The sequence below is a fragment of the Thunnus thynnus genome, chromosome 5, assembly GCF_963924715.1.
Source record: "Thunnus thynnus chromosome 5, fThuThy2.1, whole genome shotgun sequence".
NCBI lineage: Eukaryota > Metazoa > Chordata > Actinopteri > Scombriformes > Scombridae > Thunnus > Thunnus thynnus.
In genome coordinates this window covers 20,483,410-20,511,231 of record NC_089521.1, presented here as the reverse complement: position 1 = coordinate 20,511,231, position 27,822 = coordinate 20,483,410, and the positions used below count along the sequence as shown (strand labels likewise).

The 27,822-nt window shown below is 40.1% G+C and overlaps 2 protein-coding genes across 4 annotated transcripts in view; both read left to right on the top strand.

Moving 5' to 3' along the window:
* The first annotated feature begins 557 nt into the window (after positions 1–557).
* Positions 558–17,035, top strand: slc25a22a (solute carrier family 25 member 22a). Of its 3 annotated transcripts, XM_067589940.1 has the most exons (12): positions 558–900; positions 2,872–3,173; positions 9,641–9,841; positions 9,953–10,078; positions 10,236–10,291; positions 10,584–10,674; positions 11,330–11,384; positions 12,105–12,165; positions 12,404–12,548; positions 12,646–12,800; positions 12,884–12,959; positions 13,065–17,035. In XM_067589940.1, exons 3-12 carry the CDS (start codon positions 9,822–9,824, stop codon positions 13,216–13,218), a joined length of 939 nt encoding a protein of 312 aa, XP_067446041.1. In that variant the 5' UTR covers positions 558–900; positions 2,872–3,173; positions 9,641–9,821; the 3' UTR covers positions 13,219–17,035. The 3 variants fall into 3 exon arrangements, with proteins under 3 accessions (XP_067446041.1, XP_067446042.1, XP_067446040.1); XM_067589941.1 differs by lacking the exon at positions 2,872–3,173 and having other exon boundaries at positions 558–796; XM_067589939.1 differs by lacking the exon at positions 2,872–3,173.
* A 3,916-nt stretch (positions 17,036–20,951) lies between these two features.
* Positions 20,952–27,822, top strand: part of LOC137183129 (synaptotagmin-7-like) — a 45,348-nt gene continuing 38,477 nt past the window's right edge. The window contains exon 1 of the mRNA XM_067589938.1: positions 20,952–21,165. Coding sequence (XP_067446039.1) covers positions 21,132–21,165 — 34 coding nt within the window. The 5' untranslated portion in view covers positions 20,952–21,131. The remainder of the gene's footprint in view (positions 21,166–27,822) is intronic.

The following is a 27,822-nucleotide window of genomic DNA, read 5'->3' as shown; positions in this document are numbered from 1 at the left end:
TCATAAAAGTAGAATTTAGCTGTTGGATTGCATTGGATCGACATATTCAGTCAGAGGTTTCAGGGAGAAAAAGTTTCATAATGTTTCAATAGATTATTATTTTTTGTGAGTGATTTAAGTAGAGAATTCAGTTCTAGGAGAAAAGGTGAGATCTTTAGTGATTTTTTGGAAAAAATTCTGTTTGTGGATAAAAAATGTTGCATATAGAATAATGAAAATCAGATATTCAAGGGCACCATCATCTGCATTATCATCGAAACAAATATCTTGAAGATTAAATGAGTACACAGCAGCTTAAAAAAAAGTGAGACTAGATCTGTCAAAATTTTTTTGAGGTATTTCACAGTCAAAAAAAATAGATGAGAAATGGTTTCTATATTACAAAAAAAAAATACAAGAACTATCAATGTATGTAAACTTATCAATAAACCATTTAGCAGGGTATGTAAAATTTTGAAATGTACAGTCCTTGTTTGAGACCTCCAGAAAAACTTGCCTTTAGCTACACATGTTGGTGTTCAAGGTCACCGGGTTGAGATGAATCGTCACGATGACGCTGGCGACCATCCCCCACCACCCCTACACCTTTTTACTCTGCTGCAAATGAAAAGTGTATCTGTAGTACTTCTACTACGAACCACTAGGGGACCTTTTTTTCATCCCTTTTCTATTTTTTTTTTTTTACCGGAGTCCTACCAGCCAGGCTGTTCCCCCTCTCTCCCTCCCTCCCTGCTTGCCTCCCTTCACTCCCACCTCTTCTACCTCCCTTCACTGGACTCCTATGCTAGTAACACCGGTAGGTTAGCTATTGTCGGTCTGTCAACCAGAGACATAGAGAGTAGATGCTTTGATTTCACGCTGCAACCACAGCAGAGGAGATAACGGAAACAGCTCTATGTGGTATGTACATACATAACGGGATGTTGTGAATCTAGCGGTTGACTGCTTCAGATTAATGTGTGTATTGCCGTTATAGCCGTTATAATAATCCACCTGGGAATAACGTGAAAGCGAAATAATAAAGCGATATAATAATGCTAAATTAGCAGTTTAGAAACGTTGGACGTGAAACGCTAGCTTGTATTTTTAGGCTGGGATGTGATTGCAATGTGTCAGGGGTTACCGCTGCGATACGAGAGGCAGCAAATAATTTTCCGTTATGTGGCGTTTTCATCATATGGCGGCTTTAAAGATGTAACGGTGACGGCAGGCCTGTTTGCTGACCGTTTACAATCTCAACGGCTATGAGTCACGAATGAATAACCGTTATACTTGTGTCGTTCATGCAAAACGTTATATTTTGCTCATAAAACCAACGAGCCGTTGGGCGCAGGTGTAACTAATATTCACTATTATTTTTAGATAGAAACGTATTATTTTGAGTCTGATGGCTTGTATGGACATTTATTTTTATCATGACGTTTTAACCGTCTTTCTCCCGGAGCTGAGGGGCCACAGCGGCCGCCTTCTGCCGGCTTCCGCTCAGTAGTGAGGGGTGTAATTATCATGTGGGCAGGGATGGTGGTAGTGGAGGGTAAACCCATTTAAACTGTACCCACCTCCTTTTTGATTGGTAGAGGAAAGTGAAGGGGCTCACCTATTGCGAAATTGAAAGAGTAATGGAAGATTTAGTATTTCAAAGGATATGTTGATATTTTTTCCAAGTCTGCCTCAAAACAATATTCCTCCTGTTCATACTGGCTATTAAAAGATGCCCTTCAAATGTGCTTTCAATGTAAATGATGGGAGGACAAACATGTGTCCACACAGTCATTTTGTGCAGAAATGCATTTAAAAAAGTTATCTGAAGCTTATATGAGGCTTCAGCAGTCTGAGTTAGTCATATCAAGTGAATATCTGTCAAATCTACAGTCTTTTTTAGCATCAAATCCCCTTTTTGTGTTTCCCTGTTGAGCTCTGTTGGAAGTACAGTAACAAAAAGATGGACTTTAGCACCAAAAAGACTGTAACATTGAAAGATATTTACTTGATTTGACTAATTTGGACTGAAGCTTCATATTAGCTTCAGATAAACAGAGGGAGGCTTGTGGATTTTGGCCCCTATCACTTACATTGTAAGTGCATTATGAAGGGATCTTCTAATACCCCATAAGAACAAAAGAAAAACCTATTTCAGTGTGCATTTAGGCACCTGACTGTTGGTTTAAGAACAATTTGAAAAACTGTGAACCTGTCCTTTAATGAAAATGTAAGATTAAATGTCATTATTCCCAAGTGGGTTGCCTGCTGGAGGACATTTATATACACACAACTCTGCTGACTCCACACAGACACACATAAGGACACATTTAACTGCTGAGTAAGATGTCCGGCAAACATGCAAACTTTAAAAAAAATGCACACTTTTAGAAGAAGAAACTTTTTTTCCATCACCAGTATATCAGTCAGGTTATGATGAGTCCAGCCAGTGTAATAAAACATGGCTGCAGCCTTGAAATAATTGATGAGGTTAGCCATTCTTGGGTGTAGGGTGACATCCTGGGCTTTCTAATGGAAATGTTGTACCTTTTTGGCTGTAACACTGAACCATTGCCTTACTCTCATTCAGTAGAAAACAATGATCTTGTGTTGAATATTCATTTAATCTGCATGCAGCACTACAGGCATATAGCATTCCCTGAAAGTATGCATAATCCCAAAGGTCAGTGGTATGTGTGCACAGAATGGAAACGACATGTAGCAATGCTGGTGGGATGATGTTGCTGTGTGAAAGTTACAGTCATTTCAGGCCATCTAAGGCCTTACTGTAATCTGCAAACTGAAACCAGATGTTTTTGTGCTAGCATTTGACTTTCTCTCTAAGGGAAGTCCACTCACAGTGGTATTATTATTCCCCAATCAATGCTGTAGGAAAGCTGAGAGGGAGACAAAACAGAGGAGCTACAAGAGAAAAGCCCCGGGTGACTCAAGAAACTGGGCCACCAGAGATACCTGTGGTGTCAGAGGAGGGACTAAATTCAACACCACCTCTCTGCATAGAGGGGACATTTTATTCTGCCTGAGAAACTCACTGATGACAACAATGCATACTTGTGCAGGTTTAATGGCTGCAACATGAAATCTGTAGCACCTGTAGCGGAAATGTCTTGCTGTGGCCAGATCATAATTTGCACTCCACTGGCTGTAAATGAAGATTGCGAGAGCTTTCATGAGTAGGTATTAGGTTTATAATCCTGATGCTGTAGGGAAGAGGGAATAATAATCAGATTTATCTGTGACACCACAAAATTCATCCCTTGTTTCCGCACTGCTGTAGCTGTCCAAAAATAGACCGCGTCTTATAAACCATTGAAAAAAAAACATGATAACTATACCAGCTGTCTAGTTTATTTTGAAGAACAGCAGGGTCAGTGATGAGAGCTGTAAGACTCAACACTTTTAGAAATAGCTGATGCAGCAAATGCCGGCAGTAGGGCTGCAACCAACAACTATTTTCATTATCAATTAATGTACCGATTATTCTCTTGATCAATCAATTTTTGTAGTTCATAAAATGTCAGTAAGTTGTAAAAAATGTCCATCTCAAGTTCCCAGAGCCAATTTATACTTATAAAATATCTTGTTTTGTCTGACTATAGCCCAAAACCCAAAGATAATCTGTTTACTATCATAGAGGAGTAATGAAAACCAGAAAATACAAACATTCGGGAAGCTGGAACCAGATAATTTTTACCATCTTTACTCAAAAAAATTGCTTAAATGATTATTAAAATGAGTGCCAATAAATTTTTTGTTGATCAGCTAATCGTTTAATCAACTAATCATTGCAGCTCTAGCTGGCAGTAAGTCATATAATCCTAGCACATAGTAGCTTTGCAGTAGACTTAAATAATACTTACTAATTCGTACTTAATTAGAAAAATAATGGCCCCAGAAGGAATGTAAAAGTGAACAGATTGAGTTTTATATTAGATCTGACCTCTGTGCTCTCACAGCTCAGAGAAGTACTCGACATCTGATAGAGGATTGCAAGAGTGTGTGTGTGAAATAGTCCTCTGCTGATGGCTCAGAGTCCACAGTGTGTTAATCAAACCAGTTCATGTGAGACAGATGGATTGGTGACAATAGTTTGCTTTAAGTTTATAAAGGGGGGCTGTGTGATTCTCATTTCTCTACTGTAGTTTTCGACTGTCATGTGAGGTGAGTGCTGACTATCACAGTGCTTTGTCACTAGTCACTCACTTCCTGTTATCATTAACCAAACTGACTGTTATCAAGTCAGCAAGAACTTTACTCTGTTTGGTGCTCGAGGAAGCAGAGAAGCAGCCAAGAGGGTGTGACAGATAAGGCAGGTTTTTCTCTGGTTGATTTGAATGAATGGGATATAATTTGCATTGAGTTTTGCTTAGTCGATAAACTGGATTTGTCTCCAGATTTGCAGCCTCTGCTGTACAGGTTTATATTTATCTCTCTGTAATTCTTCTGTAAGACATGAATTGGAGCAGATCAATAGATGCAACCAGCTATTCTTTGTCGCCACATCACTTCTTATTCTCTTGTTCTCTTCTTTAGGCTGGCACTGATCCAGTAATGTCAGTTCTTGTGTTGTAATGCACCTCTTGTATGCATACTGTTTTGTATTGTTAGAAAGCTGAATTGGGTGAATTTCTGCAAGAACATACATGCATCTGTCTTATTTCAAATGTGTTTTTTTTTCATAACTATGCTTATAACAAATTTAAAATATCCCAAGATTTTTGAAACTATTACTACTGTAGCTACCAGTTCCAGCATAATTTTCTCCAGCAAACGTATTAAATGTACATTTTCCAAACATACATAGCAGATGCTTATGCTTAATTGCATTGAAACAAATTCCAAAATTAATTCAGTCCAGGTATTATAAACATTTTATTCATTGTGTTTATCTACATATTAACCTCAGAAGTTACAGTCAGGTGACTCTTCTTTCAGGAGAGTTAGAAGACAAGAAATGATCTTGTATTATATTTATGTTCCCTGTCGTTTATTCTATTACATATTTGCACTGCATGTAACATGTGGTGTCATTCATAAATGGTATGTAAATCTTTATGCTGACACACTCTCTGCCCCTCCTTTGTGGAATTACATGAGCAGTTTATCAGCATTTTATGTAAAACATTGGTCCATAAACTTTAAAAAAAAACTTTTTAGGAAACTTCTAGCACTTGTAAGATTGTGTGCTGCTTTGCTGACGAGATTCTACAAAACTTGTCAGTATCCTTGTCAGTTTTTATTGCCTTATTGTTCAACTTGATGGACAAGGGTCAGAACAGAACTGTTATCTGCAGCAGTCGGTGCCCTAGTAGCTCTTTAATCAAGTGCGTCTGGTGGCTTGTTCAAGGGTCTGAGTTAAGTTGTTACTTAGTTCAAGGTTCTGCATTGCAGGCAAGTTACACAATCACCTTGTCTGTTATTTACTCATCACTGCTTATCTGCGTTAGAGGTACAAACTCAAAATATGACCTCTGTGTGATTGTGTGTGTGTGTGTGTGTGTGTGTGTGAGATAATTCAAGTCATTCGGGGTCGACTAGTTTGATAAAGAAGATTTTCATTTCAGTTTTTGTCTTTTGTGTCATGTCTAGTCAAATGTAACCCCGATAGCAGAATAATTTAATATTTTGAAAATGCATGCATCTGAGGTGATTTAGTGATACAGTTAGGTGGGGTCTGGAGAGATGAAATACCAATTCCACTGCAGTTTCCTGACACTTTGTTATTTTTTCTCGTGCTGTGAGAATAAAAGGAATTCCTTGGAGATTTGGTTGCTGAGTGATGCCACTGTGCTGTGGACACTGAGGCCAGTTGTTTCCACACAGACTCCGATTGTCGTGACAGGACAGCACAGCCAGGCTATGACTGTAGGTCAAATAAATGTCCTGGTGCAGACACGGTTGTATGGTGTAGATGAACTGAAGTGGACAAGTGAAGCTGCAGGCACGTTAGAGAAGGAGGGAGACGTCACTTTGATGGGTGACTCATGTTCGACTGCGGTACTCTTTACAACCCATAGATTTTATTCTCAGAGTTATTACCAACAACACATATAGTCTTCTGTTAATTATGGTATTAAGAGTTAAATTAAAGTTCTGACTGTGGAGTTAACAGCATGTTGTGTCTGCTCAGGGGGGAAGTCATTGAGAGGAAATGGAGAAACAAAAGTAGCATGCAGTAAGCTGAAAAAGTGGGCTGAGTATCAGTGCTTGGTGAGAAAACGGTGGGATCGATGAGCTTTTAGAGGGAGATGAGTGACGGAGGTGGACTGTGGAGTCTGCTGTGTGAATCTGCAGGGAGCAGAGAGGAGAACACTCAGCCTACAGAGACCAGAGAGGCGGCTCGCTGACCTGCTCTGAACCTCCCCACCCCCCCCCCCCTCTCCGCCTCCCTCCTCCACCTCTGGAGCAGCCAGCCAGGGCCTCAAGTCCCCATCCAAACTAAACACACCAGAGCACAGCTGCATTCACGCCGCGCTACAGTTATCAGAAACCTAAACATCCACACATGCTGTGCAGAATCTGAGGAATTAGTGATAGTGGCTAAACAGGGATCTTATGCATATGCACTTCACAAAGAAACCCACAAGTCAGCAAAGATCTGAGTAGGAAAGCTGTGTTTGAGAGTCGTGACTCGTGACTGAGGGAAATGATGGGGGAGGGCTGGTGAGGAGGAGAGAGGAGGAGGCGGGTTGCACACACAGAGGCAGGTTGTGATTGGTGGATGGAGGGGGTGGAGAGAATGAAAGGGGAAATTGGAAGCATCTTTTCACACCGAGGGCACACTGTATCAAAAATAGAGAGCATCTCGGCCACATCCAGCATATTACATCTGTTTGCTTAAAACGATGATGTTTGTGCACACAGAGGATAGAGCGTCCTCTATACAGTATGACTCTAGTTTCACAATGAAAGAGCTTATGCATAAAACATTAGTGTTCAAGGACACGCATGACGACAGATGTTCCAGTTGTGATAGATTCGTTTAACAGAAGGTAATCCCTCTACAGCGATGGCTACAGCTCTATTTTGAGGAACTGTCAGTAATGTTGCCTAATTACGCTAGACAGTGGTTCACAATGGGAAATGTCTCCTGTGCCATTGTCACCATTTTATACCTGATGTATCTTTTAGATGACAAAGGAAACTCTAATAGAGTTTTTGATAATCGACTGTAGGGCTGAAGCAATTAGTCAGTTAACTTGTTGATTGCCAAAAAGATAATAATGAACTGATTAATCATTTCAATATTTTTGGGGGATTTTTTTGTCTGGATTGCACTTGTCTCAACAAAATCTACTTATTCCTGTGACATGTTCAGTAATTCATTCTCTTATCTTGTCGTTGACATTTAAACATCGTCCATTTCTCCCATTTCTCTCGACATCGTTCCTCTTAACATTTCCATATCATATATTTCACTCACAGTTTTCAGCCATTCATCCAGTGTTGGTGTTTCCACCTTGTACCATCTCTTCCTAATAGGGTTTTTACGAGCTGCCAACAAAGCTTTCAACAAATATCTGTCTTCTCTTAACACAAGATCTCCTGTCATATTTCCAAAGTACAGTACTATACATGACCTTGGTATATCATAGCCCAGAATTTTGATTATAGCCATACGAACATTTTCCCAAAACTGTACAATTTCAAGACAAAGCCAAGATACATGGAAATGATCTACTTTTATTGCCCCACATCGTCTCCAACATGGTTGTGCCATAGACAAGTATTTGATCTTAATTTTGGGTCTAATAAAGAATCTAATTACATTCTTCCAATAATATTTTCTCCAGGTATGTGAGGACGTTGTTGACTGTTGTATTCTCCAAATATGCAACCAATCATCTTCTGCAGTATTCACACCTTTCAGCTTTACATATAGTGTTGTCTTCCCTCTTCTTTCCACTAGGTGCTGATATAATGTAGATATTATTCTATATTTCTTTGAATAGTGAACTCTAATTATGGATCTAATTATTCCATTTTCATCTAACTTTATGTTGTGCTTTATTTCTCTGTCATAAAAGTCCCTTAATTGCAGATATCTGAAGAAGTCCTGATTATATAATGAATAGTTTTGTTTAGGCTCCTGAAAACTCGTGACATCTTTTATTACTGTGCATAAAGCTGTTACATCATTTGATATCTATTGTTTGAACATCTGAGGGGATAAAATGTCTGTCATAGGCTATCCATCAAAGTAGTCTGAGCTCTTTCTCTAATCTATATTTTCATACTAGATTAAACCACAATTCTAATGTGAATTGAGTGACAGTATCTACCTGCTCGAGTAAATCCTTCGCTACCTCTCTGTCTCCAATGAGGCTTTGAATTTCCCTTCCTTTTACATATCTCTCTAGATTTTTCCATTTTGCTTCGTAGTCTTTAACACACCAGTAAATTACTAGTCTAACTTGTGCTGCATGGACATATTCTCTAAGGTTTGGCAATGACATACCCCCTTTAAGTTTCCCAAACTGTAATGTTTCGGTTTTGACTCTTGTCCTTTGACCATTCCTTATAAACCCCAGGCTCTGAACTGTTTCTCAGGTGTCTCGATTGGTAATGACTGAAATAAGTAGACAAGTCGTGGAAGTATATTCATTTTTATAGTAGATGTTCGTGAACTGAAGTCCAATGGAAGGACACCTCACCTCTCAGTGATCCATTCCCTTTCCTTAGTCTTATGTTATAGGTTTTGGAGTGTTGGTTGATAATGCTGGGTCTTTTAAATATGTTTCTATAACGTCTGTTGAGGTCACTCAGATTTAATCTGTGTTGTGTTGTGAGTTGTTTCAACTGGCCTCAGTTTTAATTGCAATTGGCGTAAAGCAGTGTTGTGAATTGCAAGATAGCCTGAATTGCTTTCCTAGTTGATCTGTTTTCTTGTATCTTGACTATTCTTGGTTTGTTTTTATTTGGTGTAGGAATATTTTGCCAGGCTAAGGCTTAAAACGATTAACCTGCCACCCCATTTGTATCTGAGGCCTGTATTTTGGGGGCATTTTGGAGTCAGTGTCTGTCTTTGTTTTAGTCATTTGTGGGTTTCACAAGAGTGGGATGAACTGAAGTCAGGACTGCAGGCACTGCCCATCTTTAGCTGCAGCCTGAAAATGAAAACCCACCTCCTAAGACTACACCTCCACACTTCACACTAGCGCTTCGATCTCACATCTCACTTCTTTTAAAAAAAGCACGTGTGATATGGCTCCCAAACACAGTTTTAGCTGGGTTTTTTTGAGAAGGTCACACTTCAGTCTTCTGATGACATCAAGCTTTTGAGTTTTTATGCACTTCCTGTAAATTGCTTTGCACAAAAGCATCTGCTAAATGAATGTAATTTACCAAAAGCCAGTTGATGACAGTAAATTGCGAGAAATTGTTAGAAAATAATGAGAAAGCAATCATTAGTTGCAGCTTTAACCAACTAATGGATTTTTCTGAGGTAAAACTTGTGTTTGCAGTATTTGCAGTGTATTTCATGTGGTGTAATACCTTGTTCTTTAGTAAAGCAAGTCCATGTTGTAATATTTGTGAACATTGCTTCATTATAGCTTTTGAAATGCATTGATCCTTTATATCTGTTTGTGGCCACTTTATAAGAGTTTGATGTGAACGTTCCTTTACTTTTTCTTTACAGATATACTCTAACTTGAACTAGCAACAAGTGCAAGGAGTCGAGCAGACGAAGAATAATCCGAAAACAAATAATCCCATTTAGACAACAACACTGCTGTAACAAACAACAAAAGAGAAGGACAACATCCAAGTGACCAGCTAACAGACAGATTGACACTTTGACCAGCCAGGGCTTGAGATAAATGGCTGACAAGCAGATCAGGTAAGGCTGAAAATAGAACGACTAAAACGGTTTTCCAACAAATACACCAGCACTGTGGCTTTTCTATGTCATATTTATGTCTCTTTCTCTACCATCATCACCTTCATCCAGTTTGCCTGCTAAATTGATCAATGGGGGGATCGCTGGCCTAATTGGAGTGACCTGTGTGTTTCCCATTGACTTGGCCAAGACTCGCTTGCAAAACCAGCAAAATGGATCTCGCCTTTACACCAGCATGTACGTGCAAACTCAGTACTTTATTCTCACATATGAACAGTCTCTAACTCTCAGAAAACTTTTGGCTGAGCGATAGTCTGACTAATCAGTAGCCTCACCCAGCTTGTCAGCAGATTCTTTTGACTAACATACTACATCTTTTGTATTTGTGTTTCAGGTCAGACTGCCTTATTAAGACCATCCGGTCAGAGGGATATTTTGGGATGTACAGAGGTAAGTTATAAATTATAAGAGGAGATTTTTGTCATTGATGTGTTACCAGTGCATAAATGAGAGCATCAAAGCTGTTGAATAGCAAAAGATTCTTACTTTAGGCTGCATATTGAAGCTGCAGACATCAAATAAAGGAATCTGTGTCTGAATGGTACATGCAATTATCTGGAAAAACCTTCCATGGTCAGTCGCCTCATTCTCTCTCTCTCTCCCCCCCTCCTTTTTTCCCCCCTTTTCTTTTTCTTCTTTGTGCCTCTTTCTTTTTTCCTCTCTGTCCTTTTTATCCTCTCAGGAGCGGCGGTGAACTTAACGCTAGTCACGCCAGAGAAAGCCATCAAATTGGCTGCCAACGACTTCTTCAGGCATCACCTCTCCAAGGATGGGTGAGGCATGAATGTGCTGACAGGCTGAGTGACACACACCCAATCCCCTCATTCGCACTGTGATTAACTGGCGTGTTTACTAACATGTAACCTGACACATTAGCCGTCTGTATTCTCACCAAGGCTCCAGTTAATCCTCCACTATTCTGTCATCTCCTCCGGGGCACCAAGAATTTCACAGTGGTTTGTTAACTGTCTGGTTTGAGGGTACAGAGTTACTCGTATGCGTGTCAGCAGAAAACCAATCTAAAATCAAGTCACCAAGTAAAATTAGCACATTCTGGTATCACATGTCAAACATTAGGAATCATAATCTGAGTGTTGCTGAAGGCAAGCGCCCACTGTCCCCCATGAGTGCTGTCTGCATAGTTAAACCTGAAGATTTCTGGGCATCTATCTCCATCTCTATGGTGACAAACATGCAGGCTGATGAATGATTGACTTGTCTGGCCCGACTGCTTGTGAATTATTAATCTGCCCTTGTGCCTGACATGTTGATATAGAAGACAAAGATTAGCATCAGCAGCGCAAGTGGTGACAACTCTTTTTTCGAAAGACTGCAGAAATAAAGATGTCTGGCTCTCATACTGTCAGGCTGCATGCTTTAATCTGATCTTGTTTTTAATCTTTTTTTGTTTGTTTGTTTTTTTTATAGAAAACTCACTTTGGTCAAAGAGATGCTGGCTGGGTGCGGGGCAGGTACATGCCAGGTGAGTGAGTGAGGTGGTGCATTAAGTACATCCTCCTGTTCTCCATCTGGAACTGCTGCCTTTAGCAGCGCTTAATGTCAGCTCACGTACAAACCAGTGGGCCTCAGCCGCAGCCTCATTTGTCTCTGCCTGGAGCTAGAATTAGCCACGACCATATTTAAATGAGAGCTGGTAGTTGCAGAAACATCCTCGCAGTTTGTCCCTGTTATCTGTGATCTGAATGTGACCTGCAACGTTCCATTTTCATGAATGATTTCTAATCACGTAAATGTTGTTATGTTAGCAGATGATACACCGGCAGCTAGATTTGAGTGATCAGATAAGAGGTTGTGAGAGTGCCTGGCCATGAACACTGAGTGAGTGAGTCAGACGGAAATGCCTGTTGTCAATGAGGCCAAAGGCCTCAAGCTCAAGGAACATGATTAGATTAAGTGTAGCAGACCTTGGATTAAGATTGCATCTGAGAACATGACCATCTCACCCTTAATCCAGTTAACTAGTTACTACTGCTTGGATTACAGAGGAAAACAAGAGTTGACATTTAGCTAATGAATGCCAGTAGATTCACACTGGACACACGTTTCTGCCCAACACACTCAGATCTTCATGTCTATACCAATCAATCTTTCAGATTCCATTTATGCACAGAGAAGAAGTCAGCGCAGAAATATGTGATTAAATACGCAATTCTAATGAACTACTGTCTCTGTTTTGTTGTAGGTTATTGTCACAACTCCTATGGAGATGTTGAAAATCCAGCTCCAAGATGCTGGACGCATTGGTAAGGGGAAATAAAATGCAGATGGTGGCTCAGCAAAGAATGAAGTGTATGGTGATAAACTGATAAAATAGGGGCCTCATGTGGTCATGTCGGAGATTACAACAGCTTCAGCCTGCTTTCTTATTGTGATGAATTCAAAATGTCTACCCATATACCTGTTCTTAGCGTTGTGTAATCCTCGTCACGGTTTTCATGTAGCTTTAAGTCTGCTGTTAAAAATGTTTCTCATGCTCAACAGCTGCTCAGAGGAAGCTGATGCCAGAGACGGTGGCGGCTGGTACTGTGGAGACCAAGTCCCCAACAGCCATGCAGCTCACCAGAGAATTACTGAGAGAAAAGGGCATTGCTGGGCTATATAAAGGCCTTGGTGCCACATTGCTCAGGTAAAACAGATCTTGAAAATAGTTTGGTGGCAGTTTTAGCGAATAATTGTAATGAGTTTTGCTGTGATCATCTGTTTTATTTCTCTCTTTTTCATAGGGATGTTCCGTTCTCCATCATCTATTTCCCCCTTTTTGCCAACCTGAATAACCTGGGCAAAAGAGGCAGAGACGGGCCCGCTCCTTTCTATGTGTCGTTCTTATCAGGCTGCCTTGCAGGGAGTACAGCGGCTGTTGCTGTCAACCCCGTCGATGGTAAGCAGCGGGGCAGCGTTGTTAAAACAATGTGCTCACTGATAGTTGACGTTATGTATTCACCTGAGCTCTGTGTGTTGCAGTGATAAAGACTCGATTGCAGTCCCTGAATCGAGGGAGCACAGAAGACACGTACAGTGGAGTGACTGACTGTATCAGGTGACCTCATTATGTCTTATTGACAATGCGTATAGTCTGCCACAATACCTACTGGCACTGTCTACTGTTTCAGTTTATATAATGAGATTTTTTTTTGCTCTCTAGCAAAATCATGCGTAATGAGGGTCCATCAGCCTTCCTGAAGGGAGCCTACTGTCGAGCCTTGGTCATTGCGCCTCTCTTTGGCATCGCCCAGGTGGTCTACTTCCTGGGTGTGGGTGAATTTATCCTCAGCTTCTTGCCTAAAAAAGACAACTAAAAAGCACCTCCTTTTCTGCCTTTCCCTCCCATAATGCATCACCGCAACTACGTGAGGATTCATCTCATTCTGAAAGAAGTTTTTGATCGTATTTTGGGTCAACGCATGACCAATCAGTACATTTTGTTTCAAATTTGTTGTGTTGAATGTTCAAATAGATTAGGAGGGAGCCTTTGTTTTGCCAAGCTGCCTGTGGTGGCACACACAAATTCCAGTAGGCAGGCTCAGCTCAGCTCTCTGGATATGAAGCCACAAATATCAATTTTGAAGGAATATTGCTTTACGATTACAACATGTTATTGCATTTTTGAATATGATTGTTGAATTTTCGAAGTAGATGCACTGCCCTTGGTTGCTGCAGTTCTGCAAGCTCAACAGTACCTAATAATTTTAAACAGCATTAGCCTCTGAATGATTGAGAAGACCATTGTGATCAATTGAAAATTATTAACTGTAACTACATTAAATGCACAAACCGTACTTAGATACTAAAAATATTTGAGAACACATTTACTAAGAATCTAAGTTAAGATTTTCCCCAAAGCTTATGTCTTAAAATATAGTATTCTTAAAATCAGAGCAAAATACAGTAGATGCCTCTGTTTCAGACAAAGACCCAGGGAATGTGTTGATGTGATACCAGCACACCCCCTATGATCTTTCCTGAGAAGTCACATCCCTTCCTGTAAGTGGCTGTAATGAACTCAGCCATTCAGCTCCGAGCAGACTTTGATTGCCTTGGCTTTTTAAGTGGATCAGGTTCCATCTGATATTTAGCGCTACCACAATGGTTTGACTGTTTTGCCTCTGTGAGAAAGATAGCTGTGCTCCACAATAGACTCAAGAGACAGTGTACAACAATTGAACCCTATGCACTGCCAAACTACATACAACTCTACACAGAATCATAAAAACTGTCAAGCATGTTGTATTTTCTAACCACACCCTAATCAGTGATGTCACAGTGGGGTTTTTTTTTTTCTTTGACGGATGATGGAAAACACCTGCTGTGACATCACTGATTTGATTGTGGCCAGAGAAAAGTATGCTTTAAAAAATTTCAGTCCACAGAGAGAAGTACAAGAGCAGTCTTCTGCCCTGGCTGACTCATTGTGGATTCAATTGAAAGCATTGAACACTAAATGGTTTGAAAGTAATTGTAAAAGAATGCTAGATGATTAGTAGATAATCAGTAATTATGCTGACAAATGGTCAGACATAACCTGCTGAGGCCTCAACCATACAGTCACCCATTGTGGAGCCAGTAAGACCTTAGCTGAAACAGTTCATTTCCCTTTACATCCACATATAATTATCATTGTTTACAGAAGAGTTCACTCTCAATTTAAATTCATGAAACGTGTCCGAACTTGAATTCAGTGGCAGGACCCAAAGAGCTAATGAAAAACCTTTCTTTATCGGAAAATCAAACCAATGTATGATTTTTTACCAAACATCTCTCGCTTGTTTGCTTTAGAGGTTTTGTTTGCTTTAAGCTGCTCGGGAAAGCAGTCCTGTTGTATCTCTTTTATGCATCACCACACTGAATCCCTGCCATTGGTTTATCTTGCCGGAGATCAAGGTGACTTTGATGTGTATTACCCAATCACATTCCTTCCTTGCTCCCACTGTTCAAGCAGGTCCTCACTTGTACTGTTGCACTGTAGATATGCGACGCAACTTTTCAATGTATTATCATTTGTGGGAGTGAGAACTATTTATCAATATTCCTTTCTATAGGCAGTATAGCACTATGTATTTGTGTGTGTTCTTTTTCTGTGTCAAAGTGTCCACCTTAACTATATTGTACATATGCAGATGATATGAACTTTATGTTTTAGGATTTATTGTTTGTTTTGTACATGATGGCTTATTTGCACACCTACCTCTCCAGCTCCCCTCCCCTCAATCCATATTGTGGTGATTTTATGTTATGATGATGTGGACATATCAAATGAAGGAACATGTTTTAATGCAACAAGCATCATTTGAACTTAAATGCAGAATATTGATGAGGGTTTTTTTACTGTATGCAAAGGGGAACACTAGAGTAGATCTTCTTCGATGGCTGCTTGGAGGTGCCATTTCTCCCGAGCTGCTGGTTACGTCTCTGGGTCGGCCTATTGTCCCGTCTCCAAATGTTTTATTAACTAGGACCAAATGAAACATCATATAATGATGATACAAATGTAGTTAGCTCTAAGTGAATGACCTGCGGCACTACTGAAACAGTTCTGGAAATTGAATATACTCTGGACAAGGCCAATAGTGACCTGTGGACATCAGACATTAAATTTAACATCTGTCTTTTTGAATGGTGCTTCTTTCATGAGGTAGCTCCAATATGACAGTGGCAGCACTAATGACTAAGGCTGAATCACTTGCTAGCGAATGTCAGCATTATCAATGTCTTAACTGAAAGCCATAGGTCAGGGAGGGACAACAGAACTGCTAGACATCGACTGGCACCTCCAGCCGTGATGACAGATAGCAGCTGAGCCACAGGAAAAACGGCAAAAGACCTGCCTACTCGTGTGAGCTCGTCTTCATGAATTACTGTTGTAGTTTTATCGACATTCCGATTGCCAGTTCATCTCACGTACGGTGTTCTTGTGATCACAATGCCTATTTTTGTGTTGTTGAGATTATTGTTATGATTTTTAAACCCCTACTCCCCCACCGCACCCTGTTTTCAGATTATTTTTTCTGTTTTTGGTTGAATCTTGAAAATGTCGTACAAGTCATTTAGTTTTACTCAGCTGTGAATTTTCACTGACCTTGTGCATTTGGTTATGTATGCGTTTGTGTGTCTGACTATGTAGTGCTGTAGTTGTTGTGTAGTTGTTGGCGTGACACTGCGGTATTTTTCTCTTTGTCAGTCCCATGCTGTCTTCCCCCTCTTCCCCTCTATCTCTCACACTCCTCTGCCATCCTTTCTCCCCTGCATCCGTCGCCGGGGTACAGGTTAATGCAGAGGAGCTCTAAAACACCAAATGTATGACTTAGAGTGTATACAATCAAAGAAAGCACAAAAGGATTATTAGGCACAAGAGATCACATGGCCCACGGTGATTATACTCAGACAAAGACCTTGGATGTGAATCTTGACATTGAAAAAGGGTGTGCTGCTTTTGCAGACACGGATTGAAGTCTGAAATGTATTTCAGTGGAGATGTTGATTGAAATTTTAGTCTTGCAGGAAACTTAATCGATGTCTGTAAAACTTGATTCATAGGGCTGAGATGGGTCATTATATGAGACCCACTATCAGCAGTTATCCACAAAATGTATATCACCTACATATTCTAAATGAATCAGATATAAGAATGTAACTTAGATATTATAAGATGTATTATAATTATATTAAAGAGATTATTACATTTTAATCTAAAGATTTGTGTTTCACACATTCACTGAAAAATTAATGAACCAGCTCACTGATATGCAATAAGTAGAAGCCACACACTAGGAAAACAAACAAACAAACAAACAAACAAAACAAACAGGAAAAAAACACAACACAACCTGTTAATCACAACATCACACAATGTATGAATAATGCAACCGGGGACCTTGGAGGCCTTTTGGGGTCTGAGCTCTCTTCATGTTCTCTTCCTCCAAGAGGAACTGTGCATTAGCACTTTAAAACACGGACCCCCCACCCCACTGTCCATCTATAATGTCTCTGTGAATATGTGTGGTGAATGACACAGTCGTCTGAGACATTATTTACAATGCAATGAAAAAAAAAAAACTAATAAAATCTTGTGTTCCCTGTCACAATTTGCTGTTCAATAAACTGACTGTCCTTAACTCACTGGGGTTACACTTTTTTTTTTTTACACTTATCTGTTTCGGTCCAGTAGTCATCTGACAGAATACAAAAGAACTGACACTACCGTTTTTGTCTGCAAAAGTGCTGTGAAAACCAAACAGTATAGGGCAATGTTTTGAAGAGAGGGAGGATGACATTGTGGCTCCCCGGGGCACAAGAACAGCTGAGACCGTTGCGATGTGATGATTTGCTGCTTTTGTGGAGCCACCAGGTGTCAGTGTGGGGTCGCAGGAGAGCTGTAGTCCTGCAGTAGTAGGAGAGGGAAGGGTGTCAGCAGGGCTGTACACTACAGGTGTATGCTAAGCTTGGGTGGTGTGGCAGTAAATCACAGGCTCCGATCTCACTCTCCATCTAGCTATCTTATTCTCAGTCATGCTAGTTTCTATCTCTCCCAGATGTGATACAGCTTATACACAGAGATGCCTTTCTAGCTTGTGATATTTGTGGTTCCACTTGATAACTGAGGTGTTTCTGCATGTTTATAACTTGCATGATAAGAATATGGAAATGTGTTTTCTCGTGGATTTGCATATAATGTTAAAGGTCGATTCCTGCATGTTTCAGCAGAACTGATGTTATGACAGGGGTTTATTCATTAGTAATCCCCTGGTGTCTGCTATGTAGTCAACACTACTGTTTTGAGCAGTCGTTTCCAGGCTGCTATTTTGCAGCATCCCGCAGCATAATTACATCATAGCACCTTCATGTAACCCTGCACGCACATGCACACACACACACACACACACACACTGCTGTTTTTCTATATGTTTGTGTCTCTGTATCCAGGTTTTATTTCAGCCAGAGTCAGATTTCATATTGAATTTTGTGCCTCATTGAGAGACTCCTTTCATCAGACTATCTACTCCAGTGTTTACACACACATCACACACACACACACACACACATACACACACGAGAGATTAGCCAAAGGCTCCGTTTACTACAACGACAAGACTTTGAAATATAGAAATGAGCACCAGCCTGTTCTTATGCTCCTTCAAATCCCTTTCATGTGTCATGACTTAAGCTTCCACACCATGAACTATTATTAGCCTTTCATGCTTTCGAGCAAGAGGAGAAGGTGGAGAGGAAAGGTAGTCTTAAGTTGAGTTTAAAGGGAGAAACTGATGGAGGGAAGAGAAATCAAGAGGTGGAGACAGTAGAGGACCATCGATAAAAGGAGCAGAGAGCCGGAGGAAGGGAGGGGATGGTGGTGATGTGTATATAGGTCACTAAATCAATGGGAATCAGGTTTTTGAAGGGGAGAGAAGGGGGTATTTATAGATACCAGTGGAGACAGATGCATCAGTGACAGGCACAATGATGCTGGGAGCACAGGAGGGGAAAAAAATCTGGGAATAGACTGTGGTCAAATTAGTCCGCAGAGAATTCTTAGAACAAATGGCAAAAGATTCTCAATAGTGAACAAATAGCACAGAGCGAAGTGCAAAACAAAATATAATCAAATGGAAATCACTGCAGGATGCTTTGAGCAAATGACCTTCCCAGCTCTATTGACAAAGCGCAGGCAAACTGTTAGTTGCGGTATTGCAAATGCACACAGCATTTGCATCTACGGTGCAGCTCTACTCATATCCTATTGAACTGTAATCTGTGAGATCAGAGAAGCACATGATTGAATGGAATATTAGCTTTCTATTTTGCTGGCTTGTAAGGAGAACCTGCATATTTATTACTCCAGCACACTGAGAGCCACTGAAAGGCTGTGAAGTACAATAAACACCTTACAGACTTGTATGGATGGTCTCTAATGATTTACATTTAAATACATTAATTAAACAACTTTATTCCCACCATTTCTACCGAATGACCATGAGGACATGCTGGCTTGGTGCTTTAGTTTTAATAACTGTCATAGAGCCCCTCATTGCTTATCCCATTTATTTTATAATGTCCCATGTCTTAGTCTACCAGTTTCATGTAACAAGACATTCCATCACAAATTGGAAATTTGCTCTGAGTAGAAGAGGAAAAAATAATTGAAGAAATTGTTTTAAATTGCCTTCCGACTGTCTTTTTTTCTAGGACTAAGTCAAGGTCACGGACAAATTGTTCCTTCTCCACTTACAGGGCTGCCTATGTGTGATGTAAGACAGTCTGAATAAAGAGTGCTAAAATAATCTACATCTGATTTCTGCATCTAATTTAGGGAGTATCTGCATAGCAGCCACATCACCTTGCATCAAAAACCGGCAGAGGATGCACCCAATTACTCGCTGAGAGCTCTTAATCTCTGGCCTATGCCTAATAATGAAGTCAATAAACTTGCATAGGTAAGTGTCTTGAATAAAAGGCCATCTGACCATCGTTTGTATAAAGAAGAGATATGGATGGCAGGTGCGGCCTGTTTGAAGTGACAGGGCCAGATGGGTTCCTCCTTTCCTCACCTTATACAAGTGTTCACTGACTCCGAAGCAGAGTTTTCATAAGATTTTACAAATTGGTGCATTAAAATGTGTCACTCAGACCACAGTATGTTGTCGCTTTAAAAACTAATCTGTCATAGAGGCTTAAGAGAGCCAGTAATGGAAAGTAACTAAGTACATTTACTCATATATACATTTTTGAGGTACTTACACATATAATGTTGCTATATAATTCACTGCATTTCAGAGGGAAATGTACCTTTGACTCCCCTACATTTATTTGATCGCTCTAGTCGCTTTACTCAATAGTTTTGATTAATTAAACAATTAATCTAGTGCATATGTTGCCACCAAAATGTGACAAATATTCATCACTTTTTCTCTTTTTATTAATCTTTAAATGTCTTATTTTATCCAACTAGCAGTCCTAAACTCACATATATTCAATTTACAAAGATGTAAAATAGAGAAAGTTGCACATCCTCATACTGGAGAGGCTGAAAATAATGAATTTTTGTTATTTTTGCTTGATAAATGACCAATAATCAATTATCAAAATGGCTGGCAATTCATTTTGTGCTGATGGATGATTGATGCCGATTGATTAATCGCCTTTTCGTTTCATCTGCACTAAACAGTTTACACACAAAACATACGATCATATTACAGATTATGATCCATCTTTATAGAGGATTAAACCCAGTAGTGTGTAAGGAAGCAAATATCAGCTCAACACTTACCACATTAATGCATCAGTGATAACAATAAACCAATAATATACATGCATCTATACAGTGAGGGACATTTTACATAATGATACTTTTACTGAAAACTTGTACTTTACAAAAATTATATTGAAAACTACCCCCTAGTTAATGGACAAAATATTTTCAATTAACACTTTTCAATATAATGCCCTCCAGTGCACCAACACCACTCTCTATGACCTCAATAATAAACATAAAGTAGAATTATCACTTTTCTGACAATGTCAGCAAAAACTGAAAATGTACAAGCTTCATAAAAGTAGAATTTATGTCAGAGCTGTTGTGTTGAATCACATTACAGTGCACAGGTGTTCCTAATAAAGTGCTCAGTGAGTATATTTTGATGGTAATACTTGTGTTCTTTTAATCCTGTGTGATTTTGAATGCTATATTTTTATATGGGGGTGGTACTTTTGCTCAAAAGATCTGACTATTGAACATCCTTTTAATCCAGGTAAGCCCTGTCTGAACCCCACGGGTGGGCTGTAAATACAGTGCTCATATATACTGTATTTGATGATGGTCCACAATTTTAATTGATAAATGAAATGAAAGCATCAAGAACCGCACGTGGCAGCAGAGCAAACAGGCGGCAAAGACTTCTTTACACAGCTGCAAAAGTCACTTTTCCCCATTTTGTCCTCTGAGCCACTGAGAACTGGTGGTTATTAGAGAGAGAGAGAGAGTGAGGGAGGGAGAAAGAGAGAGAGGGAGAGAGGAGGGAGGGAGATAGTGAGAGTCTCAAACTGGTTAGACTACCTATCCACTAGGAGGAGAGGAGAGGCTGTTGAGGAGCAGCAAAACAATAAACAGCTACTACTACACAACCAACATCAGCGGAGTTCACGACACACGCCAGAGGAGTACCAACACAATAATTGAGACAACGCCATCGCATTTTTGCCTCGGAGTGAACTAACAGCCATGTATCTGAACAGGGAAGAGGACAGTAGCAAAGGTAAGATCCTGTACAAGAATTGCCACTCTTTGCGAAGAGCATCCTGACAGTTTCAAGGTGTTTCATTTCTGACCCGCTGTGTCTCTTTGAGGTTGTCATGAAAAGGAGGGCTTTTTTTTTCTTTTTCACTGTCACACATCCCTCCCGTTAACGTATTTTTTTTAACACCCTCATCCTTTTGGCATGAACCGGTGATGTTGGTGAAAAGTGTGGGCTGTTATTATGTAATAGCAGTGCAGTTAATTGCCTCCTAGGAGGATGCTTATCATGAACCCATTCCTGCATTTATTTCAATGCACCGTGGAGGATTAATTGTGAACCTGTTGTAGACGGAGACACTTTTCATCATAGGTATGTTTTGGCCGGTGTGCACTGCCTTGTGTTGTCAGTGTTTTAGACATTTATAATACCTACTTAAGGGCAACATAACACAAGGTCAAAGCCTCTAGCTACAATGAAACCCAAGTAGGTTATTTATGGTGCTTTACAGCTTCCGACATCCTGCAAAAAATACAAAGGAAATGGGATGTAGCTTGCTTAACGGGGAAGAGATAACCGTGCAGCAGCGAGAGGGGTAAAGAGGGTACAAAGGAGGCATATTTGAGTAATCTCTCCCACGTGTTGTTGAGGCGTGATTTCTTCTCTCATCGGGCGTCCAGAAACACACTCGACTCGTGTCCCCTGCTGTTACCATGAAGCATAAATAACTCTCTGGGGCTAAGAGGTAATGCTAATTACCACCTAAATCTTCAGGTTATACGAGAATAACACCTGCTGCTACCGAGGAGGGAGAGGAGGTGAGGAGGGGGTGTGAAAGAGCAAAAGGCAGAGTGGGAGGAGACATTTTTTTGTTCATTTCCCTGTGATGTGAGACAATGTGAGCTCACCACACACACACACACACACACACACACACACACACACACGAACAACAACATGATACTGTACGGGGATGTGTGCAAGAAGCAGCAGCAGCAGCAGCAGCTGCTGCATATAGGATAGGACAGTGGCTTGCAAATGATGATGCAAATCTCCGGATGTTAGCCTGAACATATTGATGCAGAGCTCTTAAGGAAAAAAAGATGCACGAATTCTGTCAGGATAACCAGAATTTTTTTTGTCCTATTTAGTAAGAAAGGACAGTAAGGTCACTGTGAACTCCACAGAAGCGAATGTGTCCCAATATGAATATTAAAGGAATAGTTTTTAAAACCCTCCCAATTAGCGTGAGTTGTAATGTAATGACGTTTTAGTCCCGCTGTGGTTGCTTGGTAACGCGCTCCCAACGGTTGCAAGTTCTCAACGGTTTTCGAGAAATATGCAACTAGGTTACAAGTTTCAGTCAGGATACTAAAGCCCCTAAATTTTGTTAACGCTATTGTCTCCCTTTTAAACTCATATGTACGCTAAATTAAACTGAATTACACCAAATTACATACATTGTAAGTAATTAAACATTAGCTAGGTAATGTTTGCCGTATTCCAGTTGATACTAGCTTCAAGTATTGCCAGGATGCTACTTGGTGTTTTGTCAGGATTGAATGTGGTTAGGTGAGTTAATTGACTGAATTATTGTTAACTGCTGCGCTACCTGCTAGGATGGCGATGTTGGTTGGCTGGTTCGTCGACTGAAATATCTTGACAACTGTTGGATGGACTGCCATGAAATTTGGTATAGGTTAGACATTCATGTTCCCTAGAGGATGAATGAATGAATAATCTTTTTTGATATTCTGCTCATTTTTCTTTGTGGATGAATTGTCTTAACAACTATTGGATGGTTTCCTGTGACATTTGATGCAGCCAAATCCCCCCCCCAGAGTTGTTATAACTTTGGTAATTTTCAGACTTTTCATCTGGCGCCATTGTCACGTCAACATTTCAGTTCCAATACTTCAATTTATGACCAAAAACAAGAGAAAAACCAATGCCAACATCAGTCTGTGCTGTGTTTTTAGTGCAAATTAGCATGTTAACACACTAAACTAAGATGGTGACATGGTTAATAATACTTACAAAACATCTACATGTTAGCACTGACATTAACATTTAGCTCAAAGCACTACTGTGCCTGAGTACAGCCTAACAGAGCTGCTAGCATGGCTGTAGACTGTTGGTGTTGTTGAAGGTCATAGAGGTAGAAGTATAAAAAACTGTAGTATGTGGGACTTTAGGTCTGGTGGGTTAACAGTAGGTGCTAGGTGACGAAAGACAATCAGGTGTGGCAGTGGGAAGTGCTCAAGTAATAAAAAGCAAGATGTTGAGAAATGAGTGTACTTGTAACTTGTTAGAATTGGGGGTTATTAGGTCCAGGCAAAGACAAAATGTAGCTTCCAGGCAGTAAGAAGTAAATGGACTGCAATTAAAGTAGTAAAGTTATGAGTAGGCTGACTGCTAATGTGTTGGGGCTACTCTTTTAAATAAGGAACTCTTGATACTTGATTGGCGCGCCATTAATTGATTTAAGCAAGCGGGTGTTCCTTTCCAGCGGGTGTTTCCCTTGTGGCCTTTAAATTCACACCGCGTCTCAAGGTGGAGTGGCAGGGAGAGGGAGAAAGGTCTACCGTGGACATATTGATTATGGCCTCAGAGGATTAAAGGGGGATGAGGACAAACAGGTTGATCATATGTGAGCCTGACAATCACAGAAACTGCTGGCCACTGTCAAATAACATCTGAAATCAGACTGGATGTGGGCTCTGATCAATACTGAACTTAGGAAAAAAGTAAATTGTAGAAAGTGGAAAGGGCTGAATGCTGGGGATAATGTGGCACCCTATTATTGTCTCTTCAGTGTGACGGCTAAATGGCTCATTATATATACCCACTGGAAAACATTCAACAACTATTTAGACTACTTACTGATGTTCAAAATGCAGCAATGTGAGCTCCAGCAGGGTTTGATTGTAGGCCATTAACATACAACTTGGAGATGTTCAGACCATCCAGCCCACATACACTTCTCTTAATTTGATGAAAATAAAATACATTAATATTTAATTATTTAATGGGGAAGTGTACTCTAATCAGCAGATGAATTGGACTTTGAACAAAACTCTCACAAAGCCAAAAATAACAGGATGAGTGTTCCTGCTTGTGATGGGTGTGGCATTCATTTGCTTTTGGCAACAGGAGGCATTTGTTTACTTTTTGAGACTAAACACTTAAGGGCATAGGCAGAATAAACAGTATTTCACAGTAAAGGCCAATTCATGCTTTCCGCGTTCTGCGGACAGCTGTGGTCTTGCGGATGTGCACGTGATTCCATTCATACTTTTTTTTGAGGTCCGCGGACATAAACACGTTACAGGAGTGCATGCTAGTAAACAGGCTTGCAGCGTGATAACTTTCCAGAGTTGTAAAATCCAATCTGTGTGTATTACAAACCGCTGTGCAATGTTTTTCTGGCTGTTCAGCCTTTAAACGCAATAATCTGTTACTCCGACTGGACTTGCTGGATTGTTTTTCATTGTCTCACTGGCCCACACCAACACAGCCCCTTGTATTGTTTTACGCAGGGTTGTTTTCAGTCTGAATGCAGCTTTAGAGTTCCTGAATGTTGCTGAACAACAAGAAAAAGTCCAAAAAAAAAAGAAAAACGACAGACGGTAGACGAGACAGGCATTCCTGTTTGCTTTTCTAGCACATGCGCAGTTGACGTGATTGCTATGTGTACAAATTTTGACTGCATGCGGACATCCACAGAGGGGCCGCATGGACCCTCGTGGACATGGGCGGATGTGGAGAGTATGAATTAGCCTTAATTGTGCTCAAACACTAGAGATGTTAAACCAGTGACCATTTGAAACATAGGACAACTGAAACACCATTCATGACACTAATAGTTGACGCTGGTGACACTAATAGTTCCTGAAGTAAAAGAGGTCTAAGGTGTTGAATGTTACAGAGTTTAGGTTTAATCTTTGTAGAGTTGACAGGATTAGTCAATTTTGCTGGATTAGTCAATGTGAGAATTTGCTGCTTTTCTTTGTCTGAAATGATAGAAAACTGAATATGTTTTGGTCTTGGACTGTCAGTTGGTCAAAGGAAGCAATTTGTCACAGCTATGAGAAATTGTGAAAAACCTTTGACTATTTTCTGATAATTTTATAGATAAAATGATTAGTTGATTATTGGAGAAAATAATCAACAGATTAATCGATGATGTAGGCTAAATAATTGTTAGTTACCCTATACGTATGTTTGTATGTAAAATTTGATCGTAACTCTTTCTGTTGCAGAATTATAAAGCAGAAGTCTAATTTTATATCTGTGGATTGAGTTTGTGTGTCGCTTACACATGATAGTGTGTGTTTCTCCTTTTTAACTATCACCAGCAAGTGTGAAAAATCTGTCAGGCAGGCGGCATCATCACCACCACATGCACAAGTAGAAGACCATCCCTACTTGTGAAATGTCTGTGTTATACAGCATGGGGAGATTCACTTCTCTTCCCACTTCAGCAGTCATTTCAGCTGAAGTCAGACACCAAAGGTTTTTTTTTTTTCCTTCAACTGAAACTCATTGCAGTTTTCAGCTTGGCACACAGCAGGGGACCAGTAAGTGAAGAGCTTTCCTGCTTCGTCTATTGACGACTGTTTTGATGAAATGACTGCAATAGATTTGTTGGACAGTAGCTGATGCCTTTATTGATTGGTTCCACCGAGGGAGAATGGTTCAGGTACAGGTTAGGATTGGGGAGACATGTTCAGAGAGGGAACCTGTGGTTGACTGACTTCATGTATTATGCATGTAATCACCCTGATCTGTATAACTGACAACAAGAGGTGGATCAGTAATGTGGTGCAATGTCAGCTCAGGACATTTTCCTCTGTTGTCTTATTGCATTGTCCAGCACAGTCTAGTGCAGAATAAAACTCAATGCAGTTAATGATGTTATGTCATAATGAAGTAATCAGTGTAGAGCATCACTTGTTTGCTTAGCTTCATAAAGTATTTACCTTCTGTTTGCCATTGTTTTGTTATCTTCCTCCTTTTTGTGGTGCTAAGACTGGAGGCGGAGTTTGTGCATCAGGGACAAATTTCTCTAAATTTATTTGATGTGTGGTCCTGTACTCTATCTGGCACCCCACACTACCTACCACTTGAATATGATATATAGTAATACCCTCAGGTTCATTATTGATTTAGGTTGATGCTAGCCTTGGATTTGGGCTGGAGTCCAGGCCTCCGGCCGGGGCTAACAATCTAAATGACTTACGTTTGGCATGTGGAGCCTGCACTAAGAGAGCTCCTCAGGTGGAGTTTATTCTTTGGCCCTTTGGCAGATAAATCTGCAAATTAAAAAGGTCTATGGGATCATGTGAATAAAAGAGGATGGATACGGCGAATATTAAAAAAGATTAACTTCTAAAAGATAATTTATGGATATGTTCTTCTGCCTCCTTTTCTAAGACTTGGTTCAGACTGAAATATCTCTACAACTATTGGATGGATTTCCAGTAGATTTATGGCAAATGTAGAGACATTTATGGTGCCCAGAGAATGAATCCCACTGACTTAGTGTTCCTCTGACTTTTCCTTTAGTGTCACCTCCAGGTTGACTGGTGTGCTTTGCTGAAATGTCTCAAAAACTATTGGCAGAATTTCCACAAATTTTGGTACAGACATTCATGCCCCCCTTTCGGATTATGAAACCTTTGATTATCCTCTCATTTTTCATTTAGCGCCATCATCAGGTCAAACTTGAATTGGTCCAAATACTTTTGTTTATGACCAAATACCTCTATCTATGACTCTTAACGACTGTTGTTACAACAGCCAGGAGCACTAACGAACCAAGTGGTATCTATGACCTTGATAATGACTCCACAGAGGTTAAATACCTCGGACTCCCCACCAGTCAGTTAGAACTGAAGAAGCCCTTTGGGCAAGTCCAGTTGCCCTCGATTCAACCCTCCTTGGATGACCAAATACCTGCACACATGGTAACATAAAACCTGCTTAACATCAGCATGTTAACATTGTAATTATTATTGTTTGTTGTAGCATTTAGCTCAAAGCACCACTGTGCCCAAGTACAGCCTCACAGAGACTATTAATCATGTTAAAATGAAACAGTCCAACTGGATTTTTTGTGGTACCTCATCAGTTGTGCCCCCCCCCCCCTGAATTTGTCTCCATGTTGTCATATAAATTTTCAACATTGTGGTTATGGAGCCTTTGTATAGTGGATATAAAGGTGTGATTTACTGTAGTCACTTACCTCTGAATGAAAAGGCCTTTATTATGCCCCAGGTTTTGACAGTTTTTAGTATACTAGCTTGGTGGTGAATTACAATTCTTGGTATGCATCAAAGGAATTTAACTGCTAAGGAAATGAGATGGAAAACGGAGGGAATTTAACATGGTGTGAAGTGTAAGTGTCAGCAGAAGACTGTGAGTTCCTAACCTCTTTGTTATTATTGCCCTGTAGAAATTGATGATGTCCCTCTACTTCATGGCTGTTTCACTAATGTGGAATGGGAAATTATTTTGGGGGCATTGCTGTGGCAGTCTTGTAATGTCCATGCCTCTTAGAGCAAGATGAATTGAAAAATAGCTGGTTGTGTTAAGAAAAGGTATCGCTATGGGCTTTGCAGCTGCGCTTAACATGTCTACATTTCTGTGATCAAACTTAAAAGGAAGATTACTGGA